Source organism: Heteronotia binoei, chromosome 5, assembly GCF_032191835.1.
Source record: "Heteronotia binoei isolate CCM8104 ecotype False Entrance Well chromosome 5, APGP_CSIRO_Hbin_v1, whole genome shotgun sequence".
In the NCBI taxonomy this organism is placed as follows: domain Eukaryota; kingdom Metazoa; phylum Chordata; class Lepidosauria; order Squamata; family Gekkonidae; genus Heteronotia; species Heteronotia binoei.
This window is the reverse complement of record NC_083227.1, coordinates 111,148,805-111,167,898: the sequence shown is the minus strand read 5'-3', so window position 1 is coordinate 111,167,898 and position 19,094 is coordinate 111,148,805. Positions and strand designations below refer to the sequence as shown.

General features: G+C 42.9%; 1 protein-coding gene across 1 annotated transcript in view; it reads right to left on the bottom strand.

The window, feature by feature from the left end:
• Nucleotides 1-426: 426 nt before the first annotated feature.
• The window catches only part of MST1R (macrophage stimulating 1 receptor), a 77,658-nt gene continuing 58,990 nt past the window's right edge, over nucleotides 427-19,094 (bottom strand). The window contains exons 16-21 of the mRNA XM_060240065.1: nucleotides 10,638-10,718; nucleotides 8,667-8,848; nucleotides 6,070-6,179; nucleotides 5,411-5,576; nucleotides 3,581-3,717; nucleotides 427-1,105 (exon numbers count right to left, since the gene is read on the bottom strand). Of these exons, the coding sequence (XP_060096048.1) occupies nucleotides 880-1,105; nucleotides 3,581-3,717; nucleotides 5,411-5,576; nucleotides 6,070-6,179; nucleotides 8,667-8,848; nucleotides 10,638-10,718 (902 nt within the window). The 3' untranslated portion in view covers nucleotides 427-879. The remainder of the gene's footprint in view (nucleotides 1,106-3,580; nucleotides 3,718-5,410; nucleotides 5,577-6,069; nucleotides 6,180-8,666; nucleotides 8,849-10,637; nucleotides 10,719-19,094) is intronic.

Genomic DNA, 19,094 nt, shown 5'->3' with positions numbered 1-19,094 from the left:
GTTTCAGTTGCAGTCCTAGTCTGACATTCTAACCATTATCCCTTACTGGGTCTCAGGAGACTGACTGCAACATGCATAGTGAAAGTACAGATGCTTCACTCTGGGGCATGCATAAGTGGACCAACTCATGAAGCAGCCTCATACCGAATCAGACTGTGGTCCATCAACATCAGTATTGTCTACTCATACTGGCAGCCACTCTCCAAGGTCTCAGGTAGTCTTTCACATCACCTACTGCCTGGACCTCTTAATTGGAGATGCTGGGTTTTGAACCTGGAGCCTTCTGCATGCTAAACTGATGCTCTACCACTGAGCCATGGCCCCTCCCATCAGCTTATCAAAACTGACCTCCAGCCCAAACAAATACAGTGTATATGTATGCCATGAGAGAGAATGGACACAAAATGGCATGCTGAACAATACTAATCCTGATATAAACAGCACATATGGCCAGTTTATTCCTTTATATACAAATTCAGCCACAGGCTGAGACATTAAATTATTTCATAGTAATAAACACAGCCCTGCACACAAGTTCACAGGTATTATTAACGTGTATCTTTGGGAGAGCTTAAGGGGACCTGCCCCACATCGTATGCAAGGTATGAGCTTATCTCTGCTTTTTTTCTTTTAATCACCATCCCCACCCCAGCCAGAAGAGCAGAGGTTATCTCAGAAGGTCTTGTTTGTGGCTTTCTTGAATCCACAAGGCACTGACATAATAGGTGGTGTCTAAATGGAAGACTGAGGACCACTAGTGACTGCTGCAAGTCAAGAAGTAAGAATCAGGAAGTATTCTCAGACTGTGAAGTGAAGCCGTTGAAAGACTTCCAGTACAGGCCTTTGCTAGATTTGAATGGGTTCTCTCAGAGTATCTACTTAGCACACAGAAGCAGCCTCTCCTTCACTAGAGTCCAGTTCATCTTCACAGTGGACTGTGGCAATGAATGGATGGCCTTGATCGAGGTTGACATAGGTAACATTGAGGTTGATGTAATGTTCCCCTTTTAGACAAGACACGATATGCTCCAATTCCTGGATCAGGATAGAGAAAGTTGGTCGTTCCTCAGGACTTGGGGCCCAGCAGTTCAGCATCAATGTGTACCTGTCTCAAATAAATGCAACTATATTACAACAGGGAAACTCACAGGACAGGCATAATCATTTCAGATCCCAAGGACAGTAGAGTATTTATGGTAGTGCCTAGACATCGACCATGTCCTCCACATATGAAGAGCAATTAATGGCAGCACTCCTCTCCCCCTGCCATTCAAATGAGCTACCCCCCATTCTCAACTCCTCAGCCTTAGGCTTTAATATTCCCAGATCCCCCAACCATGGGCAATGACCCTTTCCCCCACTTCTAGTTCTATGGTATGCCCCAGGATTATTTTATGCCACAGAGAGCTGAGGGGAGATGTCACAGCAGACGTATGGAAGTGGGAAGGGGATGCCATCTTAGATATCTCTCTGTGGAGCTGGGAGTTGTGTAGAAAACGAGGGCTTACTCAGAGGGTCTATGAATCTGGAAGATCATGACAACGCCATGCAGTGAAGAATTTAACATTATAGCACAGAGTTTCTGGGCTTTTCAAGAATCCCAGATACTTTTTTGAGAGAGCTGTAGGGGTTTTTTTTTTGGGGGGGGGGGGGGGTTGCAGTTGCTACATGGCAGGATCTAATCAAAAGAGGCTCACCAAGTTTGTCTCCCTAGCCAATGTACACTTAGCAATCTCATCAAATCAGATTGTTTAACATGCAGAAGGCCCCTTCACCAGAAATACAATTTGCCAGGTGATGAGAGCAAAACCACAACATAAAAATCATAACGTATCGGTAATTTGCCTCATCTGAACAGAAGAAAACAAAGGGCCTCTCCAATCGGATCAAAGAGATGAAAAACCGACCACAGTGCAATGGGAAGATAATTTTATTCCACAATATTAATAACTCCTGTGCATTTTGCATTAAGCTTCTTCAGGGGGATCTGTAGAATACAAACACAGCAACACTGCCACAAAACCAGCTGGGAACGTTGCTATGTTTATATTTCACAGATCCCCCTGAAGCTTAACATGAAATGCATTGGGGTATTAATATTTTGGAATAAAATTTTCTCCCACTGAACCATTGTTCAACTCTTCATCTCTTTGCCCACCTGAACTGAGTAAGCTCTTGCTCAATCAGACAGTTGTGCAGTTCTAGCAGTCACAGTTGTAAGGGCCAGGTAAAAGTCAGATAAAAGTTGTGACATGAGACAACTTTTCCCATGGCCCTTTCATTTGTGTCCCTCAAGCATACCTATCATTGGCCCATATCCCCTGCATCCAGACATTGTGCTAAAGTAAGATTTGCCACAAGCAAGCACAAAGGCAACTAGTTTCTCATGCCTGTACACTCCCCTCCTTTTGTACACTGAGTATAATTAAGCATTCCTGGTTTGAAACTAACTCCGGTTCCCTATGATGTATGAAAGGGGGTATAAGCAAACTCTGATTCACCTGGACACCTGTATTTGTAGGTTATCATGAACTGGAACTGATTTTAAACAAATCCTTAATCATGTTCTGTGCTAGAAGGGGTAAAATGAGCAGGTGGGCATATGAAACAAGTCACATGCAAGCCCACAGCAGCACATCACAGCTTAGTGTGCAGCCATCATCTCATTCATTGTTCTCATGCACCCTTTTTAACCTTCCCCTCTATCATATCCTCAACCAAATATACTCCCAGATCTGCATTCTTCCCCAGTTTCAAATCCCTTGGATTGTTTTATTTCGCATAGAATTTGAGACACCCTGCCTGACTTAGGTGATTTCTTCTCCTTGTATTCTTTGAGATATGTCTGGTCTAGTTCTTACTTGAAGGACTTAGAAAAAAGCTGGATGCTATCTTATCTTATCGCTCTACAGCAGGGGTGTCAAACATCTGGCCAAGGGGCCGAATCAGGCCCCCGGAGGGTTCCTATCAGGCCCCTGAGCACCTGGCTGTCATCTGCTCCCTTCTCCCTCTCTCTTGCTTCCTTCTGTGTAACAGCTTACTTTGAAAGGCATGCTCAATCACACAGGAACTACAGAACAAAACCTCTATTTTCTCCATTGGCTAAAGCTCCTCCCTTGGGGAAGGGGGAAGGAAGAGTGCTTTGCCAGGCTATCACAATCGCACAGCAGAGCTACTGAGCCAAGCCTCTCTTCTTTCTATTGGCTGAGTCTCCTCCCCCTCCTGGTCCCCTGGAGAAGGCAGGAAAGAGCCAGAGCTTCCTTTGCCCAATTCCCTGGATCCCATGGGAGAAATACAAAGAAAACACCTTAAGACTAATGCATGCTAATGTTTTAAGCATGTTTTAAGTTTTTAAATTGTTTTTGTCTGTGTCCTTTATAAAGTTTATATCTCTGCTACCTAATCTTAAATAGGTACGCACATGGTCCAGCCCAACATGGCCCGGCCCATCAAGGTCTCGTTTATGTCAGATCCGGCCCTCATAACAAATGAATCCAACACTCCTGCTCTACAGAATACAAGGGGTTTCCCTCCTGAGAGTAGCCTTTTGGAAAGCCCTATCAAAAGTTCATATACTCACAGAGAATCTGGGCAGTACTCAGGCTGGGGCAGCCGCCTTCCTTGCAACAAGTAGCGGGTTATATCATATGGATCCACTCCTGGGTATGGGGAGGCCCCTCGTGTCATCAGCTCCCACATGAGGATCCCAAAGGACCACTGGGCAGAAGAGTGAGATGTATTGATCAGAACACTTCAGAGCAGAAAACAGATGGCCCCATCTAGAACCCACAGGTGGAGTGAAACAGCTAAGAAAAGTGCTCCCAACACGATTCCTCAGAATTCTTCACCTCTTCCCATTAAATTAGCACAAAACAGTTCTGCAGTGTTAAGATGTGCCTTTTCACATACAGGTTGATAAAAATATTCATCAATGGAATCGGGGTTGTTCATGCAGCTGAGTACACAGTCAAAAGCGGGGGGGGGGGGAGGATGTTTTATGGCATAAGCTGCCAATATGTTCATGAGAGCACGGAATTGCCTTGGACATTTTGACACATCCACCCAATGAATGGTGGAGCTCCTGGGACGTAATAGTTCTTCCTTGCCCATCATACTTGAGATCTGCCAGGCCTTGAAGGTGGCCTCTCCACCACCACTACACATTCCTGCTGCTGCAGCAGCCAGCTACAGCACTTGGCCTGCTTGTTTGCTTAGCATTTAGATAGTGCTTTTGACGTTAACATCACTTTGACATTAACATAGCATTAACCTCCCTGCCATACTCCTAGTTAAGACTCCTAGTCAAAGGGCTGGTGCTCACTAGGCTCAACCTCAACCACCCCTTACTGTTTATAAACCTTTACCTTTGGTAACATCCAGTTACCTCCTCCTTTTCTTCTCTGCAGTTTCAGAGGTGCAGAGCCATGTGCACTAAGAGAGTGACAGGAAGAGAAAGCATGTCTCTTGCTGCATCAAAAGTACTGATCCAAACTGCCCTTTGGGCATCTACTGGCAAAAGTTTGCATCAGGTCCTTTGTGTTCAATCATTCACATACCCTGGCTCAATGCCAAGCACAGTATATACACACACACTCTCCCCTTGCATCTTTTTGCTCACAAATCTCACCTGAATGAATAATGTGCAGTTTCTGCAGCTTTAGCTTCACTGCACCAAAAGAGGGGGGGAGGAGACAGAGGCAAAACCTATTATTTCCTGTTGATGAACAGCAGAATAGGACACATGATGTGTTGTGACCCATGAGGTCTAGAAGGCAGTGCATGTATGTGGTTGAGAGAGAGAAACTGTTTTGAATGTTTTCAAGTCAGTGGCACTCTCTAAACATAGGAGACAACCAGAGAGAAGAAAAGGAAGAAGAATAATTGCAGATTTATACCCCGCCCTTCTCTCTGAATCAGAGTGGCTTACAATCTCCTATATCTTCTCCCCCTACAACAGACACCCTGTGAGGTGGGTGGGGCTGAGAGGCTCTCACAGCAGCTGCCCTTTCAAGGACAACTCTACGAGAGCTATGGCTGACCCAAGGCCATTCCAACAGCTGCAAGTGGAGGAGTGGGGAATCAAACCCGGTTCTCCCAAATAAGAGTCCACGCACTTAACCACTACACCAAACTGGCTCTCACCAAACTGACACAGGAAGAGAACTTTGTTTCTGCCCCAGGAAGAACAAGCCCATGTGATTCTCATACCTTGGGAAAAGGTGCTGAAATGGGAGACAGAAGGCAGACTCAGCAGGAGTGGGATTCTGCTGAACAACCTTTCCCAATCAGACCTTTCGTGCAGCACCTTTTGCTGTGGAGATTTCGTGTGGACAGGAAAAAGCTGAGGACTAACAATAGGAATCATGGCTCCTGTAGGTCAATATTAACCACTGTTTTCATTTGCACTTACTACATCAGTCTTGGTGGTAAATTTTTGGGTCTGCAGGCTCTCTAGGGCCATCCATTTGACTGGAAGCTTGGCTCGACGGTGTCGCTGGATACTGTAATACTCCTTGTCAAAAATGTCTCTAGCCAACCCAAAGTCTGCCACCTTCACTGTAAAAGTCTCATCTAACCTGAAAAATACAAGGACTAGATGGATCAGGAGAAACATGGGAGGCAGATGAACTGCATCTTTTGAACACAGCACTATTCACAGCAGCTGTGGCCACAGGTAACAAGCAAGCACTACAGCTGAAAGAGCAACAGAGAGCTACCAGGCTGACTCCCATTCTCTCAGTTTAAGGCACAGTTGCTACACAGCTGCTGAAGTCAGGGGTGAGTCTACATGAAGTAGATAACAGCACAGTATTTGTTAGCTCAATATCTGGTGTAACTAAAATAAGCCACGGGTAGCTTAATAACAACCATCATCCCAAAGAGAATATTCCAGTGGAGACACTGGAAATCATTTAGGTAGAAGATAAGATGCCTAACTGGGCTGCCTAGGTCAGACTATGGCCCATCACAAGCTCCCTATCTCCTCCACCACACCCCGCCCACCAATGATTTCCTCATAGCAAGATTCTGCATGCATTCACAAAAAGGCCTGCCTGTTTCAATACTTACATACAGTTTCTGGCAGCAAGGTCTCTGTGTACAAACTTCTTCTGGGCCAAGTACTCCATCCCTCGAGCCACTTGCAACCCAAAGCCTATTAAATCCTTCACAGTAGGGTTCTGAGGAGAAAAAAAGGAGACTGTCTGACATTCAAGAAACTTAAAGTGAGTTTTCCATCTGGCTCTGAAGTTTATACTCCTCTAGAGAGCTGAGTTGCTTGCTGGTGGCACCCTCAAGCCAGCACTGCTGAAGTTAATTTCAGGGCTACTTCATGCAAGACAAATTTTCTACAGTCATCACTTTTGGATGGGAAATTGAGGGTATTCCTGGGTGTATAAGGGTTGCATATGTATCTAGTGGGATCCATAAATATGATGTGGGAACCTTCTGCCTGTTGAAGCTTCCCTGCTGTCTGTGCACAGGGCAAAACAGAGATGCCTATCACTTGATGATGTACACATACTGGGCACATAACAACCTACACTGATGTGATATTAGTGTAGGAAATCAGTCTGGATCTTCCCTTCTTAGATATGACCATCACTTTTCATGTGTGTGTATGTGTCTGAGCAGGCTTTCATTGGCTCCCCCCCCCCCCGCAAGCTCAAAGTGTAACCCAGTAGCATCTTTAAAGTCTTTGATATGTACCTTTGCAAGTGGCATTTCAGCAAGAATAGTGTGACATTAATCCTTTTCAAACTGCCTTTGTATTTCATTTTAGTAACTGGTTGCTAATGGATTTCTTCTGCCTTTTCAGACAGACCCATTTTAGTTTACATGTAAAAGTTTACATGTAAAAGTTTCAAACTTGGCATGATGATGTGAAGCAACTAATTGAATATAGTTGGCAAAGAGGGAAAGGAGTTGTGTTGCTTGGTACTAATTAGTTATAAGTTGCAAATAATGCTATACAGCCTTCTTCCAAACTCTTCTAAATAGCAGGCACTACCACTAGTGTCAGACAAGATCTAAAAGTTTATGCTTTAGACATTCCACTTTAAAAGCCTCTCATGTGCTATATTGCACATTTCCTGCATAGAAAACATGCCCAGCAAGAAATTTACATATATACATGCATCTGTCACATCTGACAATCAACATGCGGGTTTCATACTGTGTCCTACATGTAAATGCTTTGCCCTTAGATGGACATACCATGGGATTTCCAGTGGTGTTTTTAGGTTATACCCACAATTTCAGTGGATACTTCTTGGCAAAACCTATTGAGGGAAATCAGATGGGAAAGGAATTGCAAGGGGGGAAAGGCAGGCAGGGAAATGATCAGGCAGACACTTTTCTGCTTCAAATTTTCTCCTTCCACTGGTGCTTTTCCACAAAAGCTGTCAGGATTTGCTACACATATTCACATGTAATGCATACTTCTGTCCACAGAGGATTTCCAAACATGAGTGTAGATTAGCTCTGCTGTACATCAGAGAGCACACTCTCCCAATTAAAGATAATCAACAAAATTACAGGGAGGAATACATCCTGGAGCTGGAATTGCTAGGAGCTACTTTGCAGGGCTGAAGGGCATTGCTAGAGCTTTGTGCTAAGGCAGGAAAGAAGCCATTTATTAGTAGTTCCTTGGACACTCGGCGCATAGCTTCTTTCTCTGTATCAGCAGAAGCTTTGATTTCTTGGCATTAGTCACCGCACCACATATTTGATTTCAGCAAACAAACATGGCAAGATGATAGTAGACGGGAGGGGGGCGGGAATCTGCAGTCTGTCTAAATGGAGATTCCTCCAGTTTTCTTTTAGGTTGTTTTCCCAATGTGAAATAGACAGGGGGGTGGGATAACGGTGTAACTGCAGATCTCAACAGAAAGCAGTCAGTTCTGCACTGCCCAGGTTGGGAGGGAGAAAAGAGCCTGCAGTGCATCTCTACCAGCAGATGCATCAGCCACCAGCTCACGTTCTTCCCTGCTCAAGAAGACTTGAAGTCAGCAAAAAGGGGAAAATAAAGAAAAAACTCTGCTCTAAGGACCCTGGAGCTCACACACCTTGTTGCAACAGAAACGGCTGCAGATCAGGTTGTCTGTACATACAAAGAGCTCTGCCAGATGCCTGATAAGAATGTCTTTGCTAACCAAACACTGCTGTATTGCAGGATGGATTTCACTACGTCCTGTCTGCCACACCCGGAAACCAGTCCCGCTGCTTCCCCAAGAGGTTGAGCCTCTCTGACACAAGGAATATGTACTAATTAAACAGAAAGAGAAACTGGAGTTCTGTGGAAGAAGAGTGGGGCTCTACTGTGTTGAAGAGCCTTGCATGCAAAAATCAAACTACAAGAAAAGGAAAGAAAGATCAACAGCTTTCTGAACCCTCTTTCCTTAACAGCTAGTCACAAAAGTGGGTCCTACCATAGAAACCCCAGAATAGGTCCAGAATCAGGATGCTAACAAGATGACCAAAAATGCTTTTGTTACACTCAGCGGAATGCAAAGTGAGGGTCTCAAGGGGTGCAACAGGAGAATTAATTTTAATTCACTCTGAAAGCCCCCTCCCTTTCATGTATTTTGGGACAGGGGAATCCATGCAATATCATAATCCAAACACTTCCCACAGCAGCAATGTTTGAGATGAGGAACTGTACACACCTTCTCCTCAGAACGGATAAATTGTCGCAGATCTCCATGCTTCATGTATGGTAGCACTACCAGTGGCAGCCCCTCTTTTGGTAGAGTAATTCCAATAAGAGAAAGGACATGGGGGTGGTGGAAGCTCTTCATCAGAATCCCTTCCTTCAAGAACTCTTCCACCTCTTCCAAGTCAGTGATTCCTAGGGGAGGTGGATACAAGAAGGAAAGATGAACATATGAAGCTGCCTTATACTGAATCAGACCCTCGGTCCATCAAAGTCAGTATTGTCTACTCAGACTGGCAGCGGCTCTCCAGGGTCTCAAGCTGAGGTTTTTCACACCTATTTGCCTGGACCCTTTTAGTTGGAGATGCCAGGGATTGAACCTGGGACCTTCTGCTTACCAAGCAGATGCTCTACCACTGAGCCATCGTCCCTCCCCAAAGATGGCAGTGTGAAGGCACTGCAGTGACAGATCTATTTGCTATATAAAACTCAACGAATCAAAATGATTAAGAAATGAAATGCAGCAGGGTTTTTCAAATCTGCCAACACCAATATGAACTACTGGGGGCAGAATTAACATATTGATTTCTGTGGAATAACACCCCAGCCAGATAACCTGAATGCATGCTGTTAACACTGCAGGAAGCAAGGAGCTGTAAGATCAAGAACTGAATAAATCTAAATCTAATTGGCATAAGGGTGCATCTGTTTTTTAAAGTTCCTGGGGCTTGGCCATGCACTCTGCTGCAGAACATACTTCCTATTCTGCTGAATATTCCATTTGAGCAAGGGTTCTTGAAAACAATTGATCTTGAGCAAGCAGAAATTTTTAGAGGAAGAGGAAGTGCATTTTGTGGCAGATTATCATAGATTCATAGAAATCAGATTGTGGCAGATTCATAGAAATCATTTGTAGGATCCAAGCCTATGTTCATAAGAAGCTTTGCCAGGTAACACATGGCATATCACTCAAAAACCAGCAAAGAAGTTTTTTTTTTAATTTGTAAGATATAGATTTATTACCATATGTTACCAATAAAATTGTTTTAAACTCAAAAACCAGCAAAGCCGTAAGGATAGTTGACTCCACTGGGAAGCTGGTATTGTGCTTTATCATTCCAGATGTTTAGGAAACAGTACAGAACTTGGCTACAAGAATGTTTCTGCTTCTCCAAAACCTGCCTGGGACTGTGTCAAGGAGTTTCATAAGGGAAATGTTAATGATATGTCATAGTTAGCAGCACTGACTGGAACACTGATTTCAGTGCTTCCTCTCTAGCTCCACCTATTCTGAGTGGAATAGCAGGGCAAAGGGACAGTAACAAATAGCTGTATAAAATTGGCACCTAAGCTAGTAATGTGCCTCCTTGTAGCATTTCATGAAGTAAACAGCAGAAGAATGCAAAACAAGGCAAGTCTCCCTAGTGTCCTGTTTGAAGTGTGGGGGGTGGAGGACATCTTTATATGAAGATTAAAATGCTAGGTTATACAACAATTGCATTATATTTTCACAGGCACCAATCTAACTGCAACTGCTCAATACCACAAAAGATGTAGCATTTTAGTCCAAACACTCTGTTCATGACCTGAGTTTGATCCCAGCAGAAGCTGGGTTCAGGTAGCCAGCTCAAGGTTGACTCAGCCTTCCATCCTTCCGAGGTTGGTAAAATGAGTACCCAGCTTGCTGAGGGGAAAGTATAGATGACTGGGGAAGGCAATGGCAAACCACTCTGTAAAAAGTCTGCCATGAAAACGTCATGATGCGATGTCACCCCAGAGTTGGAAATGACTGGTGCTTGGACAGGGGACTACCTTTACCTTTTTTATGGCTTTCAAAAAACAAAACCAGAAAAGGTTCACCACATAGTGTGGCATTGCCGTGATGCAGCTTGGGGAGGCATAACCACCAAGAATTCATTGGGTTTCCTTTTACAGATCAGTAAGTATAGTTGCTGTCATTAGAGAGGAAACAGGAATTACTCACGGTTCAGGGATTTAACAGCACAGCGTATCTGTCTCTGGGATGGATCTATGTATGTTCCATGGTAAACACTCCCAAAATGCCCTGAACAGAAAAGGAAGAGCAGCATTGAAACAGTAAGTCCTACACATGCCAATAAGGAATTTGGCATACTCAGTGTAATCCATTTCCTTGAGTTTTTGCATCAGCTAGCAGTAAGGAGGACAAAAACTTTGAATGGGCATAAGAGAACTCAAGTGGCAGTTTCTGAACTGGAGGGCACCTGGCCACAAAAAGGTAAAACTACAAAGGCTGTTGAACTTCTAACAGCAGACCTGGAGGACCTACAAAAATGTGGTCACCACAAAACAAAACAGAAGTTCTGCACAGTTGGGGAGACTCCCCAGGAAAGTAGAAATAATGTTGATTGTTAATTTAAAGAAGGAAGAAAAGTAACTCCCCAAGTAGCAAAAGAAAAGGTCTGAGGATGCTCATGTATCTTCCAGAAGCCACAGAGTGGTGAGGGCAACCAGACACCTTAACAAAAAAAAACAACCACCAAGGATGTTGCAATTGGCCCATACATACTTCTAACAGCAGATGCTATTCTGGAGGGAAAGATTAGGGATCCTAATTCCCTCCCTGCCAACAAAGGATGGGATAAGCTTTAAAGGGCTCTGATTGTTTTATAGCTAAAACAATCCTGGTAGAGGTATTAATCTGGATCAGAGGAAAATCACTGTTCCAAGGACTATTTAAATTGAGAGGAGGGCAGAGTAACATATAGCAAGAATCACCAATTTTGTTGAGCCTCTGGGCACTTTGGAAGTTTTGTGAAAGAGCAGTGACCACAAAATGAGCTTTTGGGGGGGGGGGGGAGTTGCTAGGGCCAGTTACAAAATGTTAATGGCAAACACACTCCTGTGATAGCAGAAGATGCTTCTGAGTGGGTGTTCCCTGAAGACGCAAAGATGATGTCTAGGTTCTCCGGGCTCCAAGGAGGTGGGAAGCACCCAGGACTGACACTTTTATTTGGAGAAGAAGTACTGTTTGGTTTCCATTTCCAAAGGAAGGGGTTGTTCCCTGCCCAGCCAACAGGGAGAGTTTGCCAAGCCCAGAGATAGAAAAAATTCTTTGTCTGTGGCCAAGCCGATAGTGCATGGGTATGAGGTGCCTGCCCATGAGAAGCAAAGTGCTTTGCTAGTGAGTCAGCTGGGAGGAAACAACTCAAAGCACCCTGTTGTTATTTGCTGCATGCTAGGCTCTTTGAATTCAATCTCAAAACCTTTTCTCCCTATATATATATTTATTTTATATAAACAAACATAGAAAAACAAACATAGAAAAAGGCAGGATAAGATAGAAATACCACAGTGGTTCATTTATACATAAACAATCATATTTTGGCTGACAAGAACATAAAAATTGGCAAATGAAAGAAGCAATCAATATTATCTAATACCGGGGTTTTAAATGTGTGGGCTGGGGGCCGGATCAGGCCCCTGGACGGTTCCTATCAGGCCCACGAGCAAGTCTGCTTTCTTCTTCTGCTCTCTTGCTTCCTTTTGTGTCACAGCTTGCTTTGCCAGGCTTGCTGAATTGCACAGGAGCTACAGAGCCTTTATTTTCTCCATTGTGTGAGGCTCCTCCCTTGGGGAAGAAGGGGGAGAGGCAGAGCTTGCTTTGGCAGGCTCTCTCAATCACGCAGCAGAGCTACTGACCCAAGCCTCTTACCCTCCTATTGGCTGAGTTTCCACCCCCCTCCTCATCCCCTAGGGAGGGAGGGGAAGAGCCAGCGTTTCCTTTGCCCAGTTCCCTCAATCACATGGAAGAGATACAAAATCTTTGTGTTTGTCTGTATCCTTTATAAAGTTTATATCGCCGCTATCTGGCATTACATTTTAAGACACACATGGCCTGGCCCAACAAGGTCTCATTTATGTCAGATCCGGCCCTCATAACAAATGAGTTTGACACCCCTGAAATTGTAACTAGTAACATTTTTCTATCTATAAAATTGCTAAGCAGATCTTACATTGTTAAGTGCAAATTACTTATGTACTTTTGATTTTTGTCTGGCCTGCATACAAATATATTTATGTTCCTGACATTTCTGATGTTAGGTTATTGTAAGCAGGGCTGGAATTCTAGCAGGAGCTCCTTTGCATATTAGGCCACACACCCCTGATGTAGCCAATCCTCCAAGAGCTTACAAGGCTCTTTTTTGTAAGATCTCAGAGGACTGGCTACATCAGTGGAGTGTGGCCTAATATGCAAAGGAGCTCCTGCTAGAATTCCATCCCTGATTGTAAGCATAAACATTTTGAACATATGCTACTCAATTCTGTCTTTTAATCTTTTTGGACTTTATCATTTTATTCTCTTTTTAGTCTTTAAAGCTTTGCAGCCTAATTTTGATCAATATATGCAAAAAATACATTCCATTTTTCTTGAAATTTAAATAGCTTGTTATGAAATTTTGATACATTAGATGGTATGTTTAATAACATTTTTTTTTATTCGTCAGGAAGTTGACGTTCAATATCTTTTGTATTTCTTCATGGCTCTTTATCCAATATTTTTTAGCTTTGTTACAGGACTACCACATATGGTAGGTTGGATCTGTACTCTTGTATTTCCAACATCTGGCATTATGGCTCTTGTTTGCTTTTGCAATTTCTTTGGGTGTGATGTACCATCTGAAGAACATTTTATACCAATTCTCTCTTAGCATTTGATATTCAGTAAACTTGATTTCTTTTGTCCATACATTTCCCCACTGGTTCATAGGGATATTCTCTCCAAAATTCTTCATCCATTTGATAATACAGTCTTTCACTTGCTCTGCTTCTGTTTCATATCGTAATAACACTTTATATTTTTTTCCTAATAGATGCTGATCACCTGTAATCAATTGTTCATAAGCCATCTTCTGTCTTGGATGGCCTCCTTCTTTTTGCTATTATTTGTACTTAGATACCATTTGATATGGCAGACATTAAATATTCTTTCCTTCATTTTGTATATCTTGCCAAGCTTTTATCCTTCCATGTCTTATCCTATTATCATAAGTTAAGTGGTCATTCCCCCCCACCCCCGGTACTTGCATCACAACAGACATTGATTGGCAGTCTCCAAGTCTTGACGAAGCAAGCAGCTAACAAGAAACATGTTCATAGTGGGCAACAAGTTTGGGATCACTGGCTTATTGAGTCCTGTAATGGATGAGTGAGATTAGAGTAAATAAATAAATAAATAAATTAATAAATGAAATGAAATTAATAAATAAGAGTGTGGGGTGTGTGTGTCTTGAGGTGCACATTTCCTGAGCCTAATTCTTTCTCCCACTGCTAAGAGAATTCTAAGCCATATACCATAGGAATGGAGAGGTACAAATACCCCGTCCTTAGGTTTGCATTTGAACCTTTGCAGTCAGCACTAGAGGGAAATGGCACCATAGCACTCAATTGGCAAGATTCAAGGCTAAGCAAGCAGGAAGCTACTCCTTCTCCAGCCTTGAAGCTCAGCAGTCTCACAGCACTGCTGGAAATGCTGGCTTTCCTCACCATTCCAGCTCCTCATGGGCAACCAACTTGTGGCTCTTTACATCTCTTTTTAACTCCTGGGCCTGAAGAAGACTTCTGTGTCACCCCAAAGCTTGCATGCTGATTAATTCAAAATTAGATAGTCTGATAAAATTATCTCTTGTCTATATTTGTTGTTCTGGGAGACTAACATGAGTTCTTAAAGCCAACATGATCAGCAGCCCCATGGGCATTTGTTTATATGGACTCTACCACTTTAAACCGTGGGGGGGGGGAGAGATGTTTCAGTGCCTCCACATTAACCCCCCCCCTTTTACATATAGAACTAGCATGTCCAGAAGAAAGTTCTTTCATAGTTTTCTCATTCATGTGCTAGCTTTCTATATACAAGACTTTTTTTTTAAGAGGGAGGATTTGAAGGTTTGATTTCCTACCTTCAGTACAAAGTGGAACAGATCAGAAATAGATGCTACCAAGAATGCATTTTGATTCCAAGAATTTAAAAAGGTAAAGGTAGTCCCCTGTGCAAGCACCGACTCTGGGGTGACGTTGCTTTCACAATGTTTTCACGGCAGTCTTTTTACTGGGTGGTTTGCCATTGCCTTCCCCAGTCATCTACCAGCAAGCTGGGTACTCATTTTACCGACCTCAGGAGGATGGAAGGTTGAGTCAACCTCAAGCTGGCTATCTGAACCAGTTTCTGCCAGGATCAAACTCAGGTCATGAGCAGAGCTTAGGACTGCTCCACGGGGCGCATCTCCAAGAATTTAGCCCATGGTAAGAGCCCTGTGGCTCGAGAGTGGTAAAGCTGCAGTACTGCAGTCCTAAGCTCTGCTCACGACCTGAGTTCAATCCCGGTGGGAGCTGGGTTCAGGTAGCCGGCTTGAGGTTCACTCAGCCTTCCATTCTTCCGAGGTCGGTAAAATGAGTACCCAGCTTGTTGGGGGGGGGGGGGAAGTGTAGATGACTGGGGAAGGCAATGACAAACCACCCCATAAAAAGTCTGCCGTGAAAATGTTGCAAAAGCAATGTCACCCCAGAGTCAGAAACGACTGGTGCTTGCACAGGGGACTACCTTTACCTTTAAAAGCAGGCCATTCTATGCCTGCCCTAGATCCTTACTGGCACTAAGCAAGTTTTCATGCTGGGACTCAGTTTTGCCAGGGCTACTAGATGTGGGTGCCCACTGTTGCTGACATTTTTCCTTCCCAGAGATTAATTTGCTCTGTAATCATTAGACTACAGAAAAATTTAGCTGAAGTAACATTATAAATGAATATGGAAAGGAATAATATCAGCAGTGTAAATCAATGTAATACTGAGATTACTTTTTTTATTACCAGCAATATCATTTTATGTGTCTAAAAATTCATTACAAGAATGCCAGGGAATGATAGGTATATATGTCAGGGTAAAAGGGACAAGAACAGAACAAAAAGATTGCAAAAAATCACCAATGGAGAAATGTCAATATCAAATTTAATTAAATATCATTTTGTTGCATGTTGCAATTGGAAAAGCGCTAAAATAATGGGTCAGATTTGGAGGAATGTATGGTAAATACATGCTTAATGTGCAGGGGAAAATGACGTATTACCATAACGATTCAGTCTCGCTTAAAAAGGTATATTAGAACCACTTAGGACATGATTGCAGTACAAGAAAAATAATACTGGCACAATGTCTTGTCCTAACAGACCCTTTTTGAGCAGGATCCTAGCAAGGTATGAGGGCACCAGTGGGAGGAGAATAGACATTCAGACTCCCACTCTCAGAACTACCACACTCCAAACTGCTATGCTTGCACTGAACTGCTGTTCTACACCTGAAGAGCTGAACCTTCCTCAAGATCTTGCTGGCTTCCAGCCATCCTTCTACCTTCCAGTCTTCTTGTTCTGAGCCTGTCTCAGTTTGACTGCCACCTTTTGGAATACAGCAAGGGTGCCGCTATGCCAAGTAAAACTGTCTGCTGTACTGTTGTTCAACATACCTGCAGGGGACTGCCTATCCCTAGCTCTATAGGACTAGATGAGCAATTCCAGCTGTTCTAATTCCACGTTCCCCCAGCAAACTGTCTGTGAGTTCTGTTTTGCCACATGGCTAATTACAGAAACATTCACTTGCTGAAGCAGAACAAAACATTAATGATTTTATGGATCTGTAAGTGTTATTTGCATTAATCCAGATGTCCATATTCTCTTTCCCCCCTCCCCCAAATTGTCAGACAACTACTGATCCAAGTCATTTGGACTATATGCACAAGGCAGGAATCTTTCTGGTAACTTTTAAAGAAACTTAGATAAAAACAGAGCTTGAAAGACTGCAGCAAAGATCACAGAAAGATTGGAATGCATGAGAAATAAGGAAATGTTGAAAGAACTGGGGAATAGTTTAGCTTACAAAAACTGGCTGACTGGAGCTTAGTAATAGTTTCCAATTACATAACAAAATCTTAGAAGTGGAAGAGTAAGCAATTTATCTGCATTTACTCTGAAGAAGTAAGCAGTTAAATGTGACAAAGAAAAGATCTGAGACTAGAACATTATCTCTGGTGTTTAATCTTGAACTCTGAAAGGAACCACCAAATTTCTGCTATCCATCATTACAAGGTCTTTTTAAAATGAGTTGACAGATTCTTTATTGTGTTTTAAGGTAGTAAAATGGACTAAATTATCATTTAAACTAACAGGCCCAGTTTACTTGGGAATTAGAGCCGTGGGATCATGAGTGCTCTTTCTTTCAGCCCTCAGCTTGTACACATTATTCATGTCCACTCCACCCCCCCCCCCCCCCATTCCTACTGAGACCTGGCAGCAAAATTTGGATTCTCTGACTTCAGGAACATGCCTGGCTTCATTTTAACCCACGACAGCCTTAGCTGTATGTATTAGCTTAATCCTTTAAGCCTAACTGATAAGTTTCCTTATACATCCAACCTTAGCTAAAGAGAGTGAGCTATTCCTGAGTTCAAATCTCACCTCAGTCACAAACTTTGTAGATGATCTTGGAGGGAGTGTCTGTTTCTCAGTTCAGCCTCATGAGACTATACAGAGGTGAAAACAATGCCCTGACTTTATCAGAGAAAAACAGGATGCAAAAATAAATGAAAATAAAGCCTTTTAAGGCAACACATTTGTGTGTATGGAGTATGTGTGATCCTCTTAGGATGTGCTATCACTGCTTTGTCTAAAAGGCACAGCATGAGGATTTACAACATTAGAGCACATGTATCAGAATCCTGCTCCGAGCCTGAAAATCCACATGTTGTGACTCTGAGACAACATGGGTGGCAATCAAATATACTGGAAGAATTTCATGTAGCTTTGCCCCATTTGTGAGGTTATATGCATTGCCTGAAAAAGGTTTGTATAGTCACCAAAACAGGATAGGTTTTTAAATTCACCATCCTGTGATACAAAATTAGTTCATGTTGGAAAATACATCCCACAGTTCCTTTCTGGAAATAAAGTTATTAACTGGACAAGGAAAACAACAACATCCTGTCCCTTTCACAGAGGCTTTATGAATAGAAATGGGCATTTTAACATTTTTATGGCATAAAGTTAAATAATACCATCTGATTAATTACTGCAGATAGAGCTGGCATTAAAGGGACAGCTGGAAGAAGCAATTTAAAAGGTGGCAACTCTGCTCTTGGAATGACTTAGGTCTTGTTCTCATGCTGTTCTTGTAGAAATGTTTCTGCACTAAGCAAATGTCATAGGAAGCTGCATTGGCCCACAGAGAAACTCAAAATAAAAGCTAGGACCAGTCAAAACATCATGCTATCGCATTCTTCAAACTCTATCATATTGGATACTAAAAACAAATAAACAAAAATGAGTTGGAGGAAGACATTTCAGGCCATGGTATTGGGGGTGTATGGTCTGCATCTTGTGCAAGATGTGTTTCAGACTGCATTAGAAGGGGGTGCTGGGAACTGGAGCTAGTTTCTTTTTATACCCTAGACTAGGAGTGTCAAACCCATTTATTATGAGGGTCAGATCTGACATAAATGAGACCTTGCCAAGCCGGACCATGTATGTCATAAAATGTAACTCCATGTAGCAGAGATACAAACTTTATAAAGGACACAGACAAACACAAAGATTTTTTAAAAACTTAAAATAAAACATGCTTAAACCATTAGCATTTGTTGGTCTTAAAGGTTCTTTCTTTGTATCATTCCCATGCAATCCAGGCTCTCTCAACTGCATAGCAGAGCTGCTGAGCCAATCCTCTCTTCCTTCTATTGGTTGAGGCTCCTCCCCCTCCTGATCCCCTGGGGAAGCAAGGAAAGAGCCAGAGCTACCTTTGAAGCAAGCTATCCCTTCCTCCCCCAAGAGAGGAGCCTTAGCCAATGGAGAAAATAGAGGCTTTGCTCTGTAGCTCCTGTACAGTTAAGCAAGTTTGGCAAATCAAGCTGTGATGCAGAAGGAAGCAAGAGAGAGGGAGAAGGAAGCAGACAACAGCCAGTTGCTCAGGGGCCTGATAGGAGCCCTCTGGGGGCCTGATTCGGCCCCCAGGCTGCATGTTTGACACCCCTGCCCTAGACCTCTTAGAAGAAGGAGGGAAAATGTCATCACCCATTCAAAACAAATAATATATCTATTCAACTCAATGTTAAACAGAATTCAAAGGGAAAATGTGTCAGTCCTTGCAGTAACAAAAGCACACTCTCAACTTGCTATTCCAACATTATTTATTCACTGAAATGAGAGAGACTTCCCATCTCTCCTCATTGCTTTTGCTGACCATGCAGGAAAGGGTAGACTAGAGGTCCAATAAGAATACCTGCCACTTTGCAACCCTACAGACTTGGTGAGGCTTGTATACCAATGGGTAGCAACAGTAAGCACAAAGAAACAAGCAGTCTCAAGAAAACACTGAGCAGAGACGGAGTGGCGGTATTCATTCAGCATACACTGTAAAAACT